This window comes from Phocoena sinus, chromosome 9 (genome assembly GCF_008692025.1).
Source record: "Phocoena sinus isolate mPhoSin1 chromosome 9, mPhoSin1.pri, whole genome shotgun sequence".
Lineage (NCBI taxonomy): Eukaryota > Metazoa > Chordata > Mammalia > Artiodactyla > Phocoenidae > Phocoena > Phocoena sinus.
In genome coordinates this window covers 41,503,754-41,526,234 of record NC_045771.1, presented here as the reverse complement: position 1 = coordinate 41,526,234, position 22,481 = coordinate 41,503,754, and the positions used below count along the sequence as shown (strand labels likewise).

General features: G+C 41.5%; 1 protein-coding gene across 9 annotated transcripts in view; it reads right to left on the bottom strand.

Annotated features, from left to right (window-relative positions):
• The window catches only part of AOAH (acyloxyacyl hydrolase), a 174,401-nt gene that overhangs the window by 64,939 nt on the left and 86,981 nt on the right, over nucleotides 1–22,481 (bottom strand). For all 9 annotated transcript variants that reach the window (XR_004351330.1, XM_032642194.1, XM_032642192.1 and 6 more), the window contains one exon: nucleotides 8,096–8,187. Coding sequence is in view for 8 of the 9 variants with exons in the window: in XM_032642194.1 (XP_032498085.1) it covers nucleotides 8,096–8,187 (92 nt within the window). In the remaining variant the exon portion in view is untranslated. The remainder of the gene's footprint in view (nucleotides 1–8,095; nucleotides 8,188–22,481) is intronic.

Below are 22,481 nucleotides of genomic sequence, written 5' to 3'. Positions count from 1 at the left end.
ACTGAAACGTTTCTGGTCAAAGTGTCCCCGTGATCACTGTCTGGACACCCAGTGGTCCTTCTCAGTTCTCATCCTCCTCTTCCTCAGGCACCATCTGGCTGATGGGCACTTCTCCTTTGGAAACACTTTCTTCACTTGGCCTCCAGGACACTAAATGCTTCTAGTTTTCTTTCCCCTTTGAGGGCCGTTCCTTCTCTTCCCTAACCTCTACGTGTTGGCATCCCCCAACCACTCTCCTCAGCCACAGCTCTTTTCTACACTCACTCCCCGTAACAGAAATTCTCAATTTTTTTTCTCTCAGGACCACTCTATGTTTTTAAAATTATTGAAGAAACCGGAGAGCTTTTGTTTATGTGAGTTATAGCTGTCAATATTTATATACTGGAACTTAAAAATTAGAAATTTGAAAGATCATTTAATTATTAATCACTTAAAATAATAATAATAAGCCCATTACATGTTAACATAAATGAAATACTTGTTTTCTGAAAAAAACATATTTTCCAACCTCTCCCCCAATTAGTGAGAAGAAAAGCATCATTTTACCATTTTGCAAATCTCTTCAATGCTTGATTTAATGTCAATAGAAGACAGCTATGTTCTCACATCTGCTTCTGCATTGTCTGTTGTGATATGTTCTTTTAATGGAATTATATGAAGAAAATCTTGTCTTAAGTATACATTTAGGTTGAAAGTGAATAACATTTTAATATCCTTTTTAGATAACAACTGATAGCCTTCTTTGATTCTACACCAAAACTCAGCAAGCAGTTGTTTCTTAAAGGGTGATTAGTTGCAATATGGAATCTGAAATGGACTTTTTGCATGATGTTGCATTCAAGTGCATTGGTCTAGCTTGTACTTTGAATGGATCTCTCACCCAGGCATGATTTCATATATCACAAACTTGTCATTTAGAAAATATTGGTTTACTGAGTTATGCAGATATTCCAAATGTTGATGCATCTTATGATACAATATTGAAAAATCATACTTGTTGCAAGCACCACGTATCTCATTAGAAAGGACTTGGAGTATTAGGAAGCTGTCAAGTTTATAGTAGAAGATACAACTTTTCAAAAATCCTAAATTTTCTCTGAAATCTCAAATTGTTTTCCTTGAAGTGACAAGCTCATTGCATTCATTTTAGATGTAATACCTGTCATAAATCCAAGTCTAAATAACTATAACTTATTTTCCAGTCTTTTTCAGTAAGAAAGGTGTTCCATGAAAAACTGACTAATTCAGTTCTCAATTCTCTCACACAAGTGCTTTTTTTCCTTAGAATAACCATCATATTTTGTTATGCAGCAGAAGTGCCCTATGCATACTTCCCGTTTCATCAGATGAAATCATTAAAAATCATGTACTTACTTTAATAAAATTAATATTTTTTTCTTACCTTATAGGTGACATTTTCAAGGGAAGATATCCCCTCTTTTTTAATCCAGGAGGTGTGGAGGTGAAGACCACAGTGACTACTAATATAGTTTGGTGCTACTGCTTTGATTCATGCTCAGATGTCAGCAGTTTTTTACCCACCATTGCTTTTTCACCATCAGTTCAAAGGGCTGCACAGTGCAAAAGGCAACTACTGTTTTAGCATTGTTGTGAAATAGATTTATCCTGTGGACCCCCTGAAAAAGTCTTAGAGACCCACCCCCAGGGGTCCATGGACCACACTTAGAGAATCACTGATGTAGACTACCTCTCACTCCAATCAGCCTCACCCAACCTCAAAGTGACCAACTCTTTGGCTAATTATTTGTTTTGCAAAGTATAATTATAAGATGGCTAATCACTTGCAATTATATCACATGTAAATTTTGAATAATGGTTTTAATAAGGTTATTAAGCTTATTAGTGCTTCGTACTTACATGTCTTTTTTTTTTTTAAACAGGAAATTAGGTTGGCAAATGTTAGCTGCAAATTCCTTCTCTCCAATTTTATGTTTTTAATGCCCCAAGTGACTTGGTTTGGAGTTATACACTGCTTTTCAAAACTGTTCTCTCATATAATGTCTATTGGGTTGGAGAGAATAGATAACCTTTAACACTCAGATTCTAGGACACCTCTCATCAAAGATGTGTGTTTAAATGTCCTTGAATAGCATTACTGTTCCACTTATAACAATGGCTTTGTCTATTTCTTTCTAAGCATTTGCTCTGTTTCTGGCCCCAAATAGCAAATTTAAGTCAGCAGCAGAGGGAGCAACAGTTACCCTAGAAAATTCCATCTAGTTTGCACCCACTTATGTTGACCCACTGGTCTCACTCTTAACTCTAGCTTGATATGGTAACTTTGGTCATTGTTTTTGGTTCTTTGGGCTTTTGTGACTTTTTAAGGCTAACCGCAGGCTTACTTTATTTTTTTTAAGTTGTGTCTGTTGCCCTGCTCTTACTCCCAGCTTTGAAGAACTTCTCTATCATTTAGCCCTGGCAGGCAGTACTCCACTGTCTGGACCGACTCCTGGCCTCACTTTCAGAAGGGGATTTGCATAACCATAAATTCTCAGGTTAGAGGCATGGGGTTCAGGTGGTTATTTCTGTTAAGGATTTGGAGTCACCTGTTTCCCTCTCTGGGGGTCGCTTGGAAGAAATAGTATGCATAAAGGATTATAATGGAGAACCGCTTTAACTAATAAGCTGGTCAAACACCTAATGCAGGGCTTACTATGTATGAGCTTGACTTCTATTGCACAGTATCCCCGGCCCGAGAGGAACATGGTTCCTAGAACATTTCAGGCTCTGACCCATAAACGTAGTCATATCTTTTCCCAAGGCATGGCTAGTTAAGGGTTGGAGAAAGCAGATTTGGTGGAGAGAAGCAGGAGCATCTCTCTCCAGCAGTTTTCCCTAATGCTTCTAAATCAAGCAGCAGCATAAAGTAGGATGTGGACTTGAACATCATGTTGCCCTACAACAACCAAACCCGAATGTCAGAGAGAACGTCAGAGATCGGCAGGTGCAACTCCACCTCATCATATGAATGAAGTCCAGGGATGCTAAATGTTCCACCTAACAGCCACACAGAACCAGAACCTTTTCGCCTGTAGACACAGACTTCTTCCTACTCTACCACATGGACTCACAGTGCTCTGGAATTTTAGATGTTGCATTTTGTTCTTCCAGTTTCATTGAGATATAACTGACACACATCACCATATAAGTTTAAGGTGGACCACATATTGATTTGACTTACATCCATCATGAGATGATTATCATAATAAGTTCAATGAACAGCCATCATCTCTTATAGATACAGCATAAAAAATTATTTTCCTTGTGATGAGAATTCTTAGGGTTTATTCTCTTAACAGTTGTCATATATAATGTGTAGTAGTGTTAATTATTTTATCATTTCGTACATTACATCCCCAGTACTCATGTATCTTATAACTGTAAGTTTGTACCTTTGTACCTTTTGATTGTCTTCATCCAATTCCCCCTCCCCCTCCCCTCTGGTAACCACAAATCTGATCTTTTTCTATGAGTTTATTTGTTTGTTTTTGAAGTATAATTGACCTATAACACTCTGTTGGTTCCTGATACACAACATAGTGATTCGATATTTTTATGCATTTCAAAATGATCACCATGATAAGTCTAGTTACCATCTATCGCCATACAAAGATATTACATAGTTATTGACTATATTTCCCACACTGTACACTTCATTCCTGAGACTCATTTATTTTGCAGCTGGAAGTCTGTACTCTTAATCTCCCTTATCTATTTATGGATTGCTTTTAAGCAAGAAGTTCTTCCTTCCTGAAATTTTGGTATTGTTTTTTATCCTTCTACATGGGTTACTGGGCCTTGGCTTCTTTAACCTAAATAGGATTTTCCTGTTACATTAATTGCTTTTGAAAGTGATCTGAACACAAATAACTATTTTTAATCTTTAAAAAGTACTTTTTTCTTCTCACTTATTGTTAGAGTTCTCCCTATTGTCAGGGTCCCAGCCCCCAAGCCGCCAACCTCACAGAGGGCTTTTTGCTTTTGCCTTTGAACTACTCAATTTCTTTCAGAAAACACATGGTTTTAAGGGATATAACTTTTTGAATTTTCTGAAGCCTGAGAGTCAAGAGAACAGATTTCATTAATGTTGACTCAACTGAAGGATGTAAAGATTTGTAAAACTAAGCGGTTATGTTTGTCTTTTAATATATGCATGAAATTTCAATTAGAGTTATATTCATCTCATACAGGAGATACTAAATTTTGAGGGGGTGGAGGGCATAATGGAAGAAGGAAAGGAAAGCAACCATCTTCTCTTCCAAACTTTTGCTTTCAAAGGTACATTTCCAAAGAACATTGTTAATACACAAAGCATGAGGCTGATCACAGATAACAGGAGGCACTTTCTAGAGATCCAGTTGAATAGAGAAATCCATAAATTCTATCCCATGTTGATAAGCATTTGGACTCAAAGGGACATTTGCTCAAAATGTCTATGGCAGCTGCCACATCTCTCACAAACACTGCCTCTAGGTCAATGTTCTATTTATTCTCCTGATTCCACCAGAAGAGGACCCCCATCCTAGGCCAATCTCTCTTTAGTAATTGTTACACACTTGATAACTCTTTGTTCTTTTAAGAAGACTGGACTAGCACAGGTTATCTGCATGTATAATTTACATGAGAGTATATGAGAGTTTAATAGGAGCTACTGTTACAAAGGACATACTGGATGGTGACACACAGGGACTGTCATGCTGCTGTGTTTTTGCTTAATGGGGGATCCATTGCAACTCTGATTCCAGACAGAGAATTTCCTTTTTTATCAAAAGGAGTTTAATATATTCTTCTCCATTCCAGCTAAACGGCAGAGAACACAGGCACAGTATACAGAAACAGGTGGCAAAAGAGCACTAAGAGAGAGATAACTAGAAAACTTGGGCCCACAAAAGCGTAGAGAAAAAAAACCCCTGCAGGGCAGGTGGCCAACCAGCTGAGGTGCGCATCTCCTTAGAAATACAGCTGGTAAGGATAATGCTTAGAGTCAACACTGAGCAAGTTGCATGAGCAGACTGTTTTGTAAATAGCAGTACAGAGCCTAATACAAGAAGGTGCTATGTCAGCATAGACTAGCTCACGATCAAGATGATTTTCACATAAGCTGCACCTAGACGGTTCCCTCCTTCATGCCGTGTCGTCAGAATCTCTCTGCATAGCCCTCATAAGAATTATAAACCATTTGTGTCTGATGACTTACAACTTTTCCTCTGTATAGCCCTCATAAGAATTATACACCATTTGTGTCTGATGACTTACAACTTTTCCTCTGTATAGCCCTCATAAGAATTATACACCATTTGTGTCTGATGACTTACAACTTTTCCTCTGTATAGCCCTCATAAGAATTATACACCATTTGTGTCTGATGACTTACAACTTTTCCTCTCCCTTTTCCCCCTCTGCCTTTCTCCTAAGGAAGATCTGTCTGCCTGCTGGGCTCTCATAGGATGATGGCTGGAAACTGCAATAGGATTGGCGAGCTAGCAGGATTTCACATTGATAACGGAGGAACCCCCTGGTCTGAGGACAGAATAGAGGCAGAAAAGAAAGAGGGACACTGGCTCCCGCTCCCACCGCCCAACAAAAACTGAAAACAACTGAACAGAGTCTGCTTGGGAGCAGGCGCTAAGTTTGGGTAGAGATTTTAGGAAAATTAGATTTAGGACATGTGGGGCAACTATTGGTGGGTATGAACTGTAAGTGGAAAAAGATGAGGAAACAAGTTTTCATCATTTTAGCTGCACACGGGAATGGATTCCCCTTTCATTCTTTGAGTGTCTCCAGTGAAGGTTTAAACTATTTAACAATTAATTTTAAACATCAGACTAGTATTTCTTCAATGGCAACTTCATGAGGCTTTAGGTCAAAAGGTGGGGTTCGTATGTAAATTTCAACTTCCATTAAAAGTATGGTAAACTGTGTCCATTTCTCAGTCATAACTAATTCTTTTTGTTTGTCATAAAGGCCTGGATTTAGAGAAATTTCCAAGTACTTTTATACATAGATGGCTGGATTGCGTGGAGGGTACTTAAATAATATTTTCTCAATTTTGATGTTGACAGTGGGGAGATAAACAAGACTGTTGTCCTCAGTGCTGCTTTAGGCAGGCTATCTCTGGACGTGTTCCAGGTGACAAAGACCACCTTTGGTCTTTGTCAGGGGCCCCAGACCACTGGGAGTATGGGGGCCCTAGGAAGGGACAATGGGCACATGATCAACGTCTGAAACAATGCATGCCACCTCTTCACGTGGGGAGGGCATCTTTGGTTCTTGGTCATTTCCTCATCCTAGAGCTACACTCTCAAACACAGGGACAATGGCTAAAGGGGGTCGCGTTCCCACAGGTAGAATAAAAACAGCACATAAAAGTTGGAAGTTGTGAGCTAGGAGTGCCTTGGTTCACCAAATTATTCTCTGGTTCCATTATTCACAGGGTTCCATGACGGCGGATCCTACCGCTTCTTATTCACCTGTGGCCTTGGTCAAGTTTCTTAGCCTATCAACTTAGCCCTTAGATTCCTCAACTTTGAAATGCAGAAAATAATACCACCCACCTCACAAAGAGATGAAATGAGAAAACCTCTAAATAACACTCAGTACAGTGCTTGGTATGTAGGGAATGCCTATGAAGGTTACTTCCTACTATCTCTATTAATCATACTGTAAGTACTGTTACACTTAATGGCAAGGACTGACCTAATTTTCTTTACATGATTAAACGTGAAAATCTACACCTAAACTTGAAGACACATTTCTTTTACTTTCCCTTATACTCACGAATATAAGGGAATTTATGATTTCTATATAAATATGAGTGCCATTTCCTGAAGTTTGGTTATCTTTTCTAGCTTTTCTCTACCTTTTTCATTGTCCCCATCTCCTAAATCCTTTCAGGTTTGAGCCCCTTGCCGAACACCCCAAAAGGAGGTGGCTGTTGACCATTTCCATGAATTCTTCTTTCATTATTGACCCCTGTAGCTCTGTGTTGACAGTTGTCTTTTGGCACATTTAACCCGTATTAACAATGTTTGCACATTTCTCTCATCTGCTCTCCTTGATTATAGTTGACTGCAGAGGCAGGATGAGCCTTATTTATCTTTGAAATAGCTACGGCATCTGTGCCTTATTAGGTAGTAAGTATTTAATAAGTATTTTTAAAATGAGTGAGTAAAGATAAGAATAAATTATTCAGGATATGCGAGGTCGTCTGTTAAATTAAAAAATGGGGTGCTCAAACTCTAAATGGCTGTCCCCAGGCCCCAAGACAACACCCAATCCCATACAGCACACTGGGTTTGTGTTCACTCAGACTAGCCATGCATCTTCTCTACTTTCAACTCCAGAGCATTAAAACCAGGATGATTCTAAGACCTTGAGACTTGCCTGTTGCCTTTTTTTTTTTTCAAACAGCTCAATATCAAAAAAACAAACAACCCAATCCAAAAATGGGCAGAAGACCTAAATAGACATTTCTCCAAAGAAGATTGTCAACAAACACATGAAAGAATGCTCAACATCATTAATCATTAGAGAAATGCAAATCAACACTACAATGAGATATCATCTCACACCAGAATGGCCATCATCAAAAAATCTACAAACAATAAATGCTGGAGAGGGTGTGGAGAAAAGGGAACCCTCATGCACTGTTGGTGGGAATGTGAATTGATACAGCCACTATGGAGAACAGTATGGAGGCTCCTTAAAAAACTAAAAATAGAACTGCCTGCTGCCTTTTAAAATGTTAATATATGAGAGTAAATAAGCAAGTAAACTTCTTTGTCTCTTGAGGCAGAAAAATTCAGTGTTGTGCTTGAGTATTTTTCATGGGAGGTCAACTCTAGAGCCCCTGAGCAGGAATACCCGCTCCTTGCCAGCAGGGGTAAAGTCTAATTTGCATAATGCCCCACCACACAGTAGACTCTATGTCAGTGGTGGGTTTGTTGCCTGTCATTCATGTTCCAGAAGCAATTTCTAATAATTCTCATTTCAACATCTTGGGGACAAATCTCATCTCCTGTTGTTTCCTTACATAGACATATTGAAATGTTTGAAGGTGTGCAAACACACATACCTGCTAGTGGAGTCCAGAAATCCAGTAGTGCCAGAGAGTTGGGGCCAGTCGAGCTCATTGGTAAGAGCTGTTGGTAAATTGAAGAAGGATTTCTAAAGGAAAAATAAAGTAGAAATTATCAAAATGATCGCTTGTTTTCTATAAGGAGTAAGATTATCTATTGCTCAGGCATTGTGGTCTGTCTGCCTCTCTCACTCTTTCTTAATCTCTTTCTTTAAGGGCCTTTGCATTTAAAGCATATACCTCTTAAGGTTAACCATCATCAGAAAATTCACAAAGATCAACATCATTCATGAACTGGCTTCCATTCAGCTCCTGGGAAAAATGTAGAACGCATGGCAGCTCATATTCATCCCTCTTCTGAGAGACAGGTAAACTTTCCACTCCTTAATTTCTGAGATTTTCTCTATTTCTAAGGCTAGATAATCAGAAAATTGACTGTCTGGAAAGTAATAATACCCAAGCCTCCAGCAAATATGCCTTCCTTGAGTTCAAAGCTATGCCTTCAGTCATTAGGATGGTGCCTCCTGACCTCCTTGGGTGGGTGGAGGGTCCTCAGACACCTTTGAAAAATCTAATTATGGTTCCTTTCTTCATGAAGATGCACATATACTCAACATGGCCTAGGATTTCAAGGGGTTCACAGAACTCCTGCAACTCTTGCATAGACTCCTGCTCAAGAACTCCTGACGTAGAGTGTTGACAAAATTAGAATTCCTTTGAACCACATTCTATGACTTGTGCAAAATCACAGAAGAAAAATGTTGCCAGCTGTGTCTCCTGATTGTTCCTCCTCCCCTCTGGTCTAATTCCTAGAAAAAGCTTATCTAGATTGATGTGTTCAGAATAGGGTTGCCAGATTTAGCAAATAAAAATACAGATGCTCAGTTAAATTTGAGTTCCTATGAACAAGATGTGGTACATACTTTCAGCAGAATACTACTCAGTCTTAAAAAAGATGGAACTTCTGACACATGCTACAACATGGATGAACCTTGAGGAAATTATGCTAAGTGAAAGAAGCCAGTCACAAAAAGACAAATACTGCATGATTCTATTTGTATGAGCTATCAAGAGTAGTCAAATTCACAGAGACATTAAGTAGAATGGTAGTTGACAGGGACTGGGGGGAGACGAAACGGGGAGTTGCTATTTGATGGGTATAGAGTTTCAGATTTGCAAGATGAAAAGTTCTGGATGTTGGTTGTATAACAGTATGACTATACTTAACACTACTGAACAGTACGTTTAAAAATGGTAAGATGGGGCTTCCCTGGTGGCGCAGTGGTTGAGAGTCCGCCTGCCGATGCAGGGGACACGGGTTCATGCCCCTGTCCGGGAAGATCCCACATGCCGCGGAGCGGCTGGGCCCGTGAGCCATGGCCCTGAGCCTGCGCGTCCAGAGCCTATGCTCCGCAACGGGAGAGGCCACAACAGTGAGAGGCCCGCGTACCGCAAAAAAAAAAAAAAAAAAAAAGGTAAGATGGCAAATTTCATTTTATGTGTATTTTACCACAATTAAAAAAAAGGAATATGCAAAAAGTTGAATTGAAATTAAACAGGGGATAATTTTTAGTATTAGTATGTCCTGGGCAATATTTGGAACATACTTATACTTACAAAATTATTTGTTGTGTATCTAAATTCAAATTTAAGTGGGTGTCCTGAATTTTACCTGGGAATCCCAGTTTGGATAAAATCTCAAAAAGCCAATGATCCCTTTTTGCCTTGGCTGACAGGAAGACTCAGTGCCTGGTTGCAGGAAGCAGTTTATTTCAGGAAATAATGTCATCTCCTCCATGTGCTCTGTGTTTCCCAACCTTGAAAACACATGCCCCCTTTGGATGAACATGAAAGCCTTGAGTCCACCTTCAATCTTATTTTAAAATGAAAAAGAAATGACAGATAATGCCTAAGACAAATCACATCAAAGCAACTGTAGCACTGAACAGGACTTTTCAAATGGCCTATGGTCCTGCCCCCTGCTCACTTTCTCACACATGATCATCCTTACCTTGTCTCCTAGAGAGACTCTGAATATGGAGGCTGTGAGGGAAGGAAAAGCCACACTTCTCTCTCCTTAACCATTCAAAAATGTATCTTTATTGTTTTTTCTGATTGCAAAGTAGTACATGCTTCTTATAAAAATTCAAACATCATAGTAATATACAATGTAGAAATGAAAGTCCCCCATCACCTCTCCTTAAGAGATAACTATTATGAGATAACCACTGTTAACCCTTTGTATTATTTATATGTATATAATATATAATGGAATCTACTCATTCTTCCTACTTCAGAGTGTGTGATAGTTCCTACTATCATATAGAGAATGAGTACTCAAAAGAAATAAAATAAAATTTGTATTTCTCAGTTTTGGACTGCTACTAGTTGGATGTGTTCCCACAAAAGTTGGGTTAAAGGCCTAACCATCAACATCTCAGAACGTGACTTTATTTGTAATTGGGTCATTGCAGATGTAATTAGTTAAGTGAAGATGAGGTTGGAGTAGGAAGGGTTCCTAGTCCAATATGATTAGGGGTTCTTATAAGAAGAGGAAGAAGAGAAGCTAGGAAAGAGGCATGGAACAGATTCTCTCTCAGATCCCTCAGGAGGAACCATCCTGCTGACATCTTGATCTCCAACTTCCAACTTCCAACACTATGAGAATAAATTTCCTTGGTTTTAATTCACCCAGTTTGTGGCACTTTGCTGTGGTAGCCCTAGAAAATGAGGACATGGCCTGAATTGGACAATTTGCTTATAGTCTTTACGATTCAGGGGTCCAAGATATAAACCCTTCTATTATGCTGACTTCTCAAAGTCAGTCATATAATTCCACATGCACTGGTTATCCCATGGTGCCTTGCACTCTTCTCCATGGCTCTGTGAGCTTCCTTCACTCCCCTTTCCTCAATCACCTCCCCCTTGCACATGTCAATCCCAAGGTCCCCAGCCTTATTCTTATCCCAAGTGTGATTTCCAGCACAGTAGGGGCTGGAAGTGGATGGGAGGTGGTTGGGAAGGACGGCTTCTTGGGATACATCTGTATTCGTTATGATTTAGCCCCGTCAAAGGAGCAGAAACAAACTCATGGAAAGGTGGCTCCCAATAAGTCTCGGAGCACCGTGCAATTCCAGTGACTGACACTTTGTTCCCCCTTAGCAAGAAGCACCCACCACATTACCATGGTGGAGTTTTTTTGTTTTTTTTTTTTTTGCGGCACGCGGTCCCCTCACTGTTGTGGCCTCTCCCACTGCGGAGCACAGGTTCCGGAAGCGCAGGCCCAGCGGCCATGGCTCATGGGCCCAGCCGCTCTGCGGCATGTGGGATTCTCCCAGACCGGGGCACGAACCCGTGTCCCCTGCATCGGCAGGCGGACTCCCAACCACTGCGCCACCAGGGAAGCCCACCGTGGTGGAGTTCTAAGCAGGAACTCTCTTTTAGTTTTTGTTCCTCCTGGCACTATAACTCAAATGTTTTCTCTGTTTATCTTATTTTTTTCCATAGGCCTTTCTGCTTATAATGTGTGCTTATATATTCAATTCTGCTAGAGAAGACAAGAAAAACACATAGAATAGATGAAAATCATAAGCTGTGGTAAGTCGAGATGGTGAGCAAGCAAGTGGTTTGTGAGATGCAGGCAGAATTTATGAGCTGTGTTAAGTACGCTAGCAACCTGTAAAAACATGTTAAAACTTAAAAGAACGATACAACACTCCCCCACACTACCCTCTCACATTTTTCTCAGTCATCCACACAATGAGAAGCCCAGATTTGGGAAACTGGGTTTGGAACTGGGCTTCTGATTCTGGGTGGGTCCGCTCTCTCTTTCAGAAGAAGTTGTTAGGCAAGAACTCTGCTGACATAGGGAGGTGTGTCTGATACCCTCTGCAGCCTGGAATAATAATGGCGGGGATGGTAGTTCTGAAGTGTGCCAGCAAAGTGGGTTTGGATATGACGCTCTGGAAATAGGTTCCATACTTCATGCAGCCCTCATTCTCAATCAGGGGTGGGTAAAAAAATTGGTGGGAGAAGAAAAAAATGTTGAGAAAGGGGTAGGACCGGTGAGGAAATGGCCAGCCACCCTGTCTTGAGAAGTGGGGTCTCCATGTCCCCAGGATTCTCCCAGCTCAATCTTTCTGGATCAACCCGAAGAAATGGTCTCAACTACCTGGGAGAATCCTGGACCCTTTGCTCTTCAAGAAGCCCCCACCATCTGTGAAATCATCCCTACCAGGTGCTGAATTATAGCTGGGATCAGGGTGGGTTTGCATTCCATAGTTTGAGCCCTAGAAGGCCCAGGAAGGTAAACTGCATAGGTGTATCCTGGTTATTTGATTAACCTTGAAATAACGCAAATTTGTGTTTTCCTGGTTAAATATTTTCGACTTCACTTATGGTGTTATGGCAAGGTTTTGCTACTACTAACTGTGCAAAATCAAGGAAGATGTAGCTTTACCAGTGTTCCAGCTCTGACGTCTCTCATTATATCCTATCCACTTCAATAAGACTGTTGGGAGGATCAAAAGACAGTGAGAGAAGCAGGTTGACAAGCAGAAGGACTACACTATGTAAAGCATCATGTTTAGGATGGATCACCTAGTCTCTCCCTTTCCAAGTGGATCGTCCCAGGTTTTAAGAAGAATAAAGTTTACTGCCAGATAATAGAAAAGATTTGAGCAGACAAACGGAAGCCTCAACCTATTTGTTCTTCCTTAGGAAATTTGGTAGCTAAAAATGAGAGGTAACAGCCAAAGGTTTTACAGACCTTAGCAAAAAGAGAATGTTTAAGTCCTATCACCTTAAACACTAAAAGCCTTATTTAAGCAACATTATACTCGAGATACTTCAGGCATTTAAGGCAGGAAATATGCAAATTAAGATCTCCCTCACGAACTCCTGCTTATTCCTCTTAAGCATTTATGTTCTCAGGAAACTCATCTTAAATGTACCTTAAATGTGCATATGTGGAAAGACTTTATATTTAACAAGAAAAATTTTCCAGACTTGTAAAGAGCATCAGAAACTCAAGGAGTATTAAATCAACTACTGTATTGCTTCAAGTTTTCTTCTGATTTTATCAATGACATAAAAATGTTTTATGTCATAATTGGCAAGTGTATACCATTTATTGTGTAATCACTTTTTGAGCAACCACTGTGTATCAGAAGCTGGATATTACCTCTTAAAAAAGAACAAGTACACAGGTCTACAGCTTTCCTGGTGGCACAGTGGTTAAGAATCCGCCTGTCCATGCAGGGGACACGGGTTTGAGCCCTGGTCTGGGAAGATCCCACATGCCACAGAGCAACTAAGCCCGTGTGCAGCAACTATTGAGCCTGTGCTCTAGAGCCCACAAGCCACAACTACTGAGCCCACGTGCCACAACTACTGAGCCCGCGCGCCTAGAGCCAGTGCTCCGCAACACGAGAAACCACCACAATGAGAAGGCCGTGCACTGCAACGAAGAGTAGACCCCGCTTGCCGCAACTAGAGAAAGCCTGTGTGCAGCAACGAAGACCCAACGCAGCCAAAAATAAATAAAATAAATTAAAAAAAAAAAAGAACAAGTACCCAGGTCTCATACAAACAGCAGTAAATTAAATGACCATGCCTCAACCCAAATGAGATACTAAAAAAGGTCCTTTTAAGATGGCACCTCCCATCACTCATTCTGATCCACGGAGGATTTCTGTATTTTCTGTTGGTGGAAGAATCCCTTACATTGGGCAGCAGGGCCCAGAAAAACTACTGAGAAGGGAACTTAGAGGGAATTTGGATAACTTGCCAAAGTCACAGAGCTGGTAAACAGTGGTGCTGGGATTTGAACCCAGGTTCTGGTGGAACTAAGAAAGGAGAGGTTTGGAACAGGCAGGGGTCCTCATAAGCTCAGCTTTTGATAGCCCTGTTGTACCTGGTCCTTGCTTTTCCCTTAAGCTGCCAGATCTCCTGGAATCACAACATTGGCTAAGCTGGGTTTGCTAGTTTTTGAAAATGAGGCTTCCTGATTGCCTGCTGAGGGGACGGTCTCTCAGATACTGCTTCGGGTAAGAAGTTCAGAAGCCTATAGATATCTCTAGAGTTGTCTCCAACTTTTCCTCCTCTGTGTTTCTCTTTTATGGAAGCCATGCATAATTTATAAAGAATGCAGAATGAGTGTTCTGGGGATAAGTACTGAGATGTTACGTGGACCCTACACAGACACCTACTCACACACCCCACTCACGTTCCCAGGGCCTGTTCTGGCCTGACACGTGCTGGGGAAAGGCAGCCACAGAGAACAGTGCACTCTGCTGCTCTGGAGGTTTATCTTCCAGCGGGGCCTGGCAGATGAAGTTCTGGGAGAACAAGGAGAGAACAAACCATTGGGTTTCTGCCTCTGTAATCTCAGGCTTAACTAGAGCAGGCAGCACTGTTCAGAACAGTTAATGCTTTGATATAGACACAACTTTGAGAACATAATGTAACCCTGAGTTAGATTTGTAAACTTTAGCAACTCATGTGCAGCGAGACGAGTCTGCGGTTGAGGTCCCTGGGGCCCTATAATTCATTACATTCAGAGAGAGAGAGAGAGAGAAGGAGATTAAGAAACACAGCAAGTGCCAGACTGGCATTCTGTTGACCACTGTGCCTTATTCGTGGAGCTCACAGTCTAGAGGGGCACAGAAAATAAACACTTCCCAGCTGAGTAACCTGGAAGACTTTCTTTAACTCCTCTGTGTCTCACTCAGTTTCTTATCTATAGAATGGACAAATAACAGCACCTATATCATTGGGTGGTTGAGAGGATTAGAAAAGCTAATCCGTGCCTAAAGTTTAGAATTGTAAGTGCTCAATAAAAGTTAGCTATTAGTGGTATTCATAAGAAGTCCAGGGTAATAGAAAAGATCCCTATTCCACATGTGGAGATTTGGGGAAGGAATCTTGAAAGAAATGTTATCCAGTGTAAGTCCTGTAAGGTTAGTAAGAGGGAGCCAGCAGAAGAGGGGTAGGGAAAAAGAGTTTAAGCATTGGCTATGCCATATGTAAAACCACAAGGCTAAATCCATCATATTATATACAAGGAAGACCAACAAACTCCCCCACTCCGACCAACCCCAAACACAAAACTGGCCAGTTATCTATTGCTATATAACAAATTACCTCTAAATTCAGCAGCCTACAACATACTACCTATAAGCAGATCAGTAACAGTAACTGCTCAGCCCCAGGGATGATGTCTATTCAATGCACATCTAAACTTCGACTTGAGCTAAATAAGTGATTTTCAGGGAAAAGGTATAGCATTTCATCTTTGACCCTATGCCAGTCCAAAAACTTATGGAGCAGTGAAGATAATGTCAAATAAAGAATTCTAGCAAATATGACCAGTAAATATAAAGAGGACAGAATGGCAGGTAACAATCTTTCATCATTTTGCCTGAAAATAGCTCTTTTTATTTTTACCTTGTCAGCTCCTCTTAGTCTTTTCCTTTTTCTATTATTTACTATTTAACTTCTAACCCCATGATTTATTTATTCAATGAATGAGTGGAGGGATGCTTTTATCTAACTGCCCCATATCCAGTGAAAATGCATTGTGTAGTTGGACTTTTTCTACAAATTCAATTCCTTCCATCATCATTTCCAGAGGGATTGGAGAACTGTATCCAAATTCATAAAAGTCAGAAAACAAGAGTTTAAAATGTGAGCCCGCCTGCCGCAACTAAGACCCGGTACAACCAAATCAATCAATCAATCAATCAGTCAATATTTTAAAAAAATGTCATGTTCACAAATCAGTCTTTCATGGGGTCAATGAAAAAAATTCTCTCACAAACAGAAAAAATAACTCCTCTAAGGGCCAGAAACAGCAACAAAGGGTGCTTATCATAAAAGTCTACTCAAGATACCATCATCGGATTTTGCTAAGGTTTAGTCATTCCTGAAGCAGTAGGCTGCTGTTTGTCTGAGGTGGGGGTAGTTTTCCTTTGAGAGGTAAAATCCAAGCATAGATTCTAGAAGAAGCCCAAAGTCCACAGTCAAGCTACAGAGGTGAGGACATGGGAAGCCGTTACTGGGCCACCTCATGACCAGGCCTGAGCTGGGCTCTCCAACCCACTATCTCACTCATAAAAATGATCTCATTTTCTTTCTCTCCTCTGTTTCACCTTCTACCAAGAAGCTGTCACAAAACCTCGCTCTTTCTATCCTTCCAAGTTGAGTTAGTGCCGCAGTCTTCAGCGGTGTATCCCAGAATCTCGTGGGGAGGGTCTTTAAAATATGGATCCTGTTTGGGTAGGTTTGTGGTGGGGCCCTAGACTTCTTATTTTTAAGAAGTGCCCTAAATGACTGCAGTGACTGGCCAAGTTTGGGAAAGGCTGCTCTACAGACTACAGCCGCTATTCAACATCATCCTCCATGTGGCACCACCAAGTGCCCCAGCCTCTCCTCCCGGCCCTGTCTCTCCCACCACTCAACCACCTGCAGCCCCTCAGACCTCCAGGCTTGTCACAAGCTCCTCCTCTTCCTTCACTGTCTTTGTTGATCACTTACTGCTCATCAGTCAAGCATTAGCTAAATGCTGACCTTCTTGACTGCCCTGCCCTTCCTCTGCGAGGTACCCTCCTCCGACTCTCATCACACCTTATTATATGAGAGGAAAGCACATTTCCATCTGAAGTCACTAATTTGGAGATTCTTTCTTTCACAGCAGCTGAGCCTATACCCTCCTTGATTAATAATTAGTCCTTTAAGAAGTGCTGAACTACGCTTCCTTCTTGCTGGCTAATATGTTATCAATGTGAGAGCGTGACCTCTTTGGTGCTTCTGTTTAAAAAATTGAATTATAGTTAATTTACAATGCTGTGCTAGTTTCAGGTGTGCAGCAAAGTGATTCTGTTATACATACATACATACATATACATATATACACATATATATTCTTTTTCAGATTCTCTTCCATTATAGGTTATTACAAGATATTGAATAAAGCTCTCTGTGCTATACAGTAGGTCCTGTTGTTTATCTATTTTACATATAGTAGTTCATATATGTTAATCCCAAACTCCTAATTTATGCCCCCCCCATCCCCTTTGGTAACCATAAATTTGTTTTCTATATCTGTGAGTCTATTTCTTTTTTGTAAATAAGTTCATTTATATCATTTTTTAGATTACACATATAAGTGATATCAGGTGATATTTGTGTTTCTCTGACTTGCTCCACTTAGTATGCTAATCTCTAGGTCCATCTATGTTGCTGCAAATGGCATGATTTCATTCTTTTTTATGGTTGAGTAATATTCCATTGTGTATATATACCCTTTGGTTCTTCTTGATCTACTTACCTTTGGGTTCTTTATCAATCAGGGTTTAAATTCTTGGTGACGCTGTCCTCAATTTCTGCTTCTGGAATCTTTGGACCTTGTATTTCATAATTTCCCTCTAGGAATGATGGTTGAGCTCCTACCTCTGACCAATCCTCCAGTCATTGCCTTAAGCAGGAAATCCCGAAGATCACACAGAAGCCAGTCTTGACCCCCAGACCTTGGCAAGGGCTGGGCTGGGTAATTGCTGTCCTCATCATCCCCCCAGGAGTGGCATTGAGGGAACCAATGAGTGAACGGTATGTAGCAATCAATTCCAACTTTCCAAAATTATTTTTAAATGCTAGGGTTGTCCTCTTCCCACATGCCAACTGATTTGAGATTCTAAATGTCCCCCTATGAAGAGTCACTTCCATGAAACCTATTTTATGGCTAAGGAACTTGAGGGAGAGTGTAGCAAAACGGTAGATATAATTAACTAGAGGGCGAGGGATTGTTCTCTGGTCTTAGCAACACACTGGATTGCACAGGTGTTTACTGACACACTATCTATGCGGAGATGTCTATCTAATGTGCTGGGGGAACAGGCATGTGGGCTGAGTAATTATAAATGCCTTTCAGAAGTATGGAGCTTAAAATAATTTCCTCTTGTAGTTTTTCATAACAACCAGTGTTTATGTCTTTTTAATTCTTGCAGAAGGCAGTGAGGGCTAAGATCACTAATGTTTTCAGAAGAATGAGCCTGCAAGAGCCCCTGACTTTGCTGGCAGGTAAGAGACCCAGATGCTCACCTTGAGCAAGAAGAAAAGGGCATTGAGTTGACCAGGACTCAAGACAACAGCCTGTCTGGCCTGTGCCCGTGAACAGGGAAAGGCAACCCAAGAACATTCTGTCTCCTGTGGCCTGACTGCTATTGGAGAAAAGGATTCACCATGGGGCATACAACTCTCTTTTTCTGACAGAATAAATGAGAAATAACTAGGATTGGGGCTTCTCTCCTCATTGTTTAGCATCTTTAATCTGCCAGCCTGCAAGATGTCTGAGGAGCAGAAAATGTAATTTTGTCCAGTTTTACTAAACAACAGCTTTTCCTCATCGGAAAAAATAATAAAAAAGTACTCTGACTCTTAATATTTCTGGAGTTGACATGACGTTAGCAGAGATAGAATTTCCATATTTTATTATGCACCATGAAAATCAGCCTTTATGCTTAATGGAAGCTTTATGCTCACTGCTAAATCCAGAGAGCGGAGGCAGGGCGGGTTAGTGAGAGGCAGGGTGAGAGCTCAGATACTGCCTGTGTCACCTGTGGGCTAATAAAGAGTAGCCTAGGCTGATTTACAAAATCATCTCAGAGAGAGGAAAAGAATGCATAGGGGCTTGGAAGATCGGAGCCGCTTTGCTCTCAGGTGAAAATGCATTTTCTGCAGCCAGATTAAGGGTACATTTTGTCCTTGACACAGCACGAAATTCAATCTGTGCCTACTTACCCTACAGACAACAGCTTGCCAGGGGTCGTGCTAAGATTTTATAATAGTACAGGCAACAGCCTTTGCTAGCAAAATAAACATTTGGGAAATTGTATTTCAGAATCACTTCTCCTTCCTTCCTGTCCGCCTCCCCGCAACTCGACATGCAATTCTGGTTCAGTGAAATGCAGCATTTAATATTTTGGAAATACTTTTCAAGCAGATGGGGAAGAGGCAGGAGGGCAGCATCTACTGCTGGCCTTGATGATCTCTCTACCTCCCCTTCTTCTGCAACAAAACAACTCAAACAGTGATTGTTTTTTCCTTTGAAAGAAAAAAAAACTAAGAGAGCATGAAAGTGTTTTCAGATTTGCTCTTTGTTTTTTGTTGAAACCTTTCTAAGTTGAGGTCTTCTGTGTGATATGGGAAGCTCATGTTGAACCTGACTGCTAAGGACAACTTGGAGGACGCTAAGGTGTTTTTAAGGAGGAAGAGGGTAGAGTGAGGCTCAGAACCCTTAGTTTCTGTGGAACCATGAGGGTGATTCTTCACACTCTCTTTATTGAACTACAGATATCTTTCCAGATGAACACACTCCTAATCTAATTAGCTGTAAACAGGCCTCTTGGGTGCCGCAATGCTTTAATTAGAGGATGGCATGAGCAGGAGGGGAGGGGGACTGGTGCAGGAAAGATACCCAAGACTGTGAATTCCTTTTCGATGGGCACAGTTGGGATGGGGTGATGTATCGGCAGGAGTGTTTTCTGCCTTATAGGGAGACAAAAGCAAAGACATGTTGACTAGTCTCATAAAGGGCAGAATGGCCTATTATGAACAATGAATACTTGTTTTTCTACAGCACTTACTGCTCTTCCCAGAATATGATTTACTACTTGGTGCAGCAAAGGAATGGCACCAAACACGCTGGGGCTTCCTGAAGGGTCTTGGTTGATAATATGCATTCCCACGGTCAGACCCCAGCCAAATGTTCACTTTGGAAGAGGTGGTCCCATTACTATTCCTCGTGGAACATGAGATCATGGAGGGATTATAGGGTGGGGTTAGGGGTCAGCGGGTACTTTCAAGTTTCACAGTCAGTGGTACAGAATCCAAATTCAGAACCTCTTTCTGCTGAACAGGTTGGAAAAAGGTCACAGCTTCACTTTAAAAGACAACTTCTGGCTGTTGCCCTCTTCTGTCATTTTGGGAAGGATTCCTAAAGGCAGTTGAAGAGGGGACGATCTGGCATTAACTGAATAACAACCAGTGTGCGTGCTCCCTGGGTGAGGCGGGTCCCCGGTTAATAAGGACGTAAAGAAATGAGGCTTTACTGGGTTGAGGCCATGCTGACCACCAACCAGGCCTCGGAATCCACAGGGCCCATGGGGTTGAGAATTCAGCACTGGCCTCTGACAGTTGTTCCCCTTCAGTCACCCAGCCTTGAGCCAACACATAAGATTTCTGCTGCACTTCAATACCCTTGGACATCTTTGCTTTCTGGTGCCCAGTGCTGGCTGGAACTGATTCCAGACTTGATCTGAAAGGGTTTGAGCAGCATGTGCTGGGTAAACACCAATGGCCTCTGGGCTCCAAGCCCACCCCTCTAATCTTTGCTCTGTGCTATGGAGCTGGACTCTGAAAACTACACTTCCCAGATTCCTCTGAGTCTCCCTGCCAATGAGAGGTGGAGGTGGGAGATGGGCAAGTGGGGGTGAGAGAAGGAGAGGAGGAACTATTTTCTGGCGTCTAGTTGAGGTCGGCATCCCCCAGCAGCTTCCAGCCTCCAGCCTTCTGTGCTACTTCCAGCTCCTCTCCACACTCCTCAGTGGTTCAGTAGCAGCTGGTTTGTGTGCCCTTGGCAGTCAGAGTACAGGCTGTGCAGTAGTCCAGACACAAGCTGCACCCCTCCCTCTAGCTTCTGGTAATACCTCTTCCTCCTCATTGTTCCTTAGCCCTGCAGTCAGCAGCTGCTTTTTGCAATGATTAATCTCTGATAACTTCAGCATCCCCCTTTTTGTTCTAATACCTGTGTAATCAGCTCCCTGTATTAAATCTACCAGGGTAGCCAATCCCCTATATTAAATCCCCTCTGTTGGAATGCTTTCATTTTCCTGACTGACCCCTCATAAATGGTGACTCTGACAGTGACAAGAAACCCAGTTTAAAAGGGTTCCACATGCTGAATTAGCCAAAATATTGGAGGCTTTCTCTCTTTGCGGTGACATCACTAAAAGGCTCTCAAATAGGGGAACCTGTGGGCAGAATGAGGACTGAGGATAGTCTGATGGGCGGAGATGCTCTCTTGGGGAACCTCGCACATTCCAATGTGCTCCAGAAACACTTCGGTTGAGGGACTAGCCCACACCATGCTGATTGCTTCCCCATTTTGCCCTGCAGCGGTCTGTCTTAGAGTGCAAGCTCTTCCCTGACATGCGAAGAATTTTGAAAACTACACTGCAGTATCCCACAACCACATCTTTCTTTTGTAAATCCTCAAAGTTTGGACATTGGAGGCAGTGGGAAAACGCTATGACAGTGGTTCTCCCCAAAGTCTGGGGACCCCTGGGGATCTTTGAGACCCTCAGAGAGGGTTCATGAGATCACTATTATCATCATAATACTAAAACTTGATTTATCTTTATTCTAATTCACTCATAAGCATACAATGGAGTTTTCAAGAGGCCACATACATGGATACAGAAATAGATTGAAGGCAGAAGCGGATAGGGGAATTTAGCTGTCTTCTATCCAGATATCAAGGAGATTCACAAAAGTAGAAAAGAATGCTATTATTTTAGCCTTTATGTTTGTTTGTTTCAGAAAATAAAGTTGTTATAAAAATATGTTATTTATGTTAATATGTTTCTTATTGTTATTTTCTAATGAATTAATAAATCCCATTGTGGAGTTGGTACATTCCCTTCATCCTCACTAGTCACTTAAGTTTCATGCTCCAGCCCCTGGTCATCTGGAGTTTAATCCCCACATTGAGGTCAAATCCAGGCAATCCTCTCCAGGATTTTCAATGGCCCAGGTTGGCTCTCCCTTCCTGGGGTCCATATCCTTGCCCCAGGACACACACTCTTTCTGTCCTGATAACTCAGTCACCACCCTTACATTACTCACAAGAGTGTCAGACTCCAGCTTTTTTGACCCCAGTCTCCGAAGACACCTGTCCAAGTCTCTTAGTGGCCTCCTACAGTGAGGGGAAGCACCCTGCCCTTCCCCCACGGGGACAGCGGAACCCCACTGCCATACTGACACTAGCGATTCTCAGCCTCAAGCTACAGGTTGCAGAAATGGTTTTCACTCCCTTCTTCTGCAGGTCCTGCTGAAGTCCTTCTAATATTTGACTGTGGAAGGTGGGACTAGTTGGCCCACATTGTCTAAGGCTCTCACTTGAAAGTTAGGTAGAAATAAATAGTCCAGTTTTTAACATCTGTTATAAAATCATCCTGAATTTCTAATGAAATATCTATCATTATTTATATTTTATACAGAAGAAAAGTAAAGCTCAGAGAAAATAAGTAAAGGTAAGTGGCTAAGCCAGGATTTGAACACAGGTATGTCTGATTCAAAGTCCAAGATTATTTTATACAGAGATAAT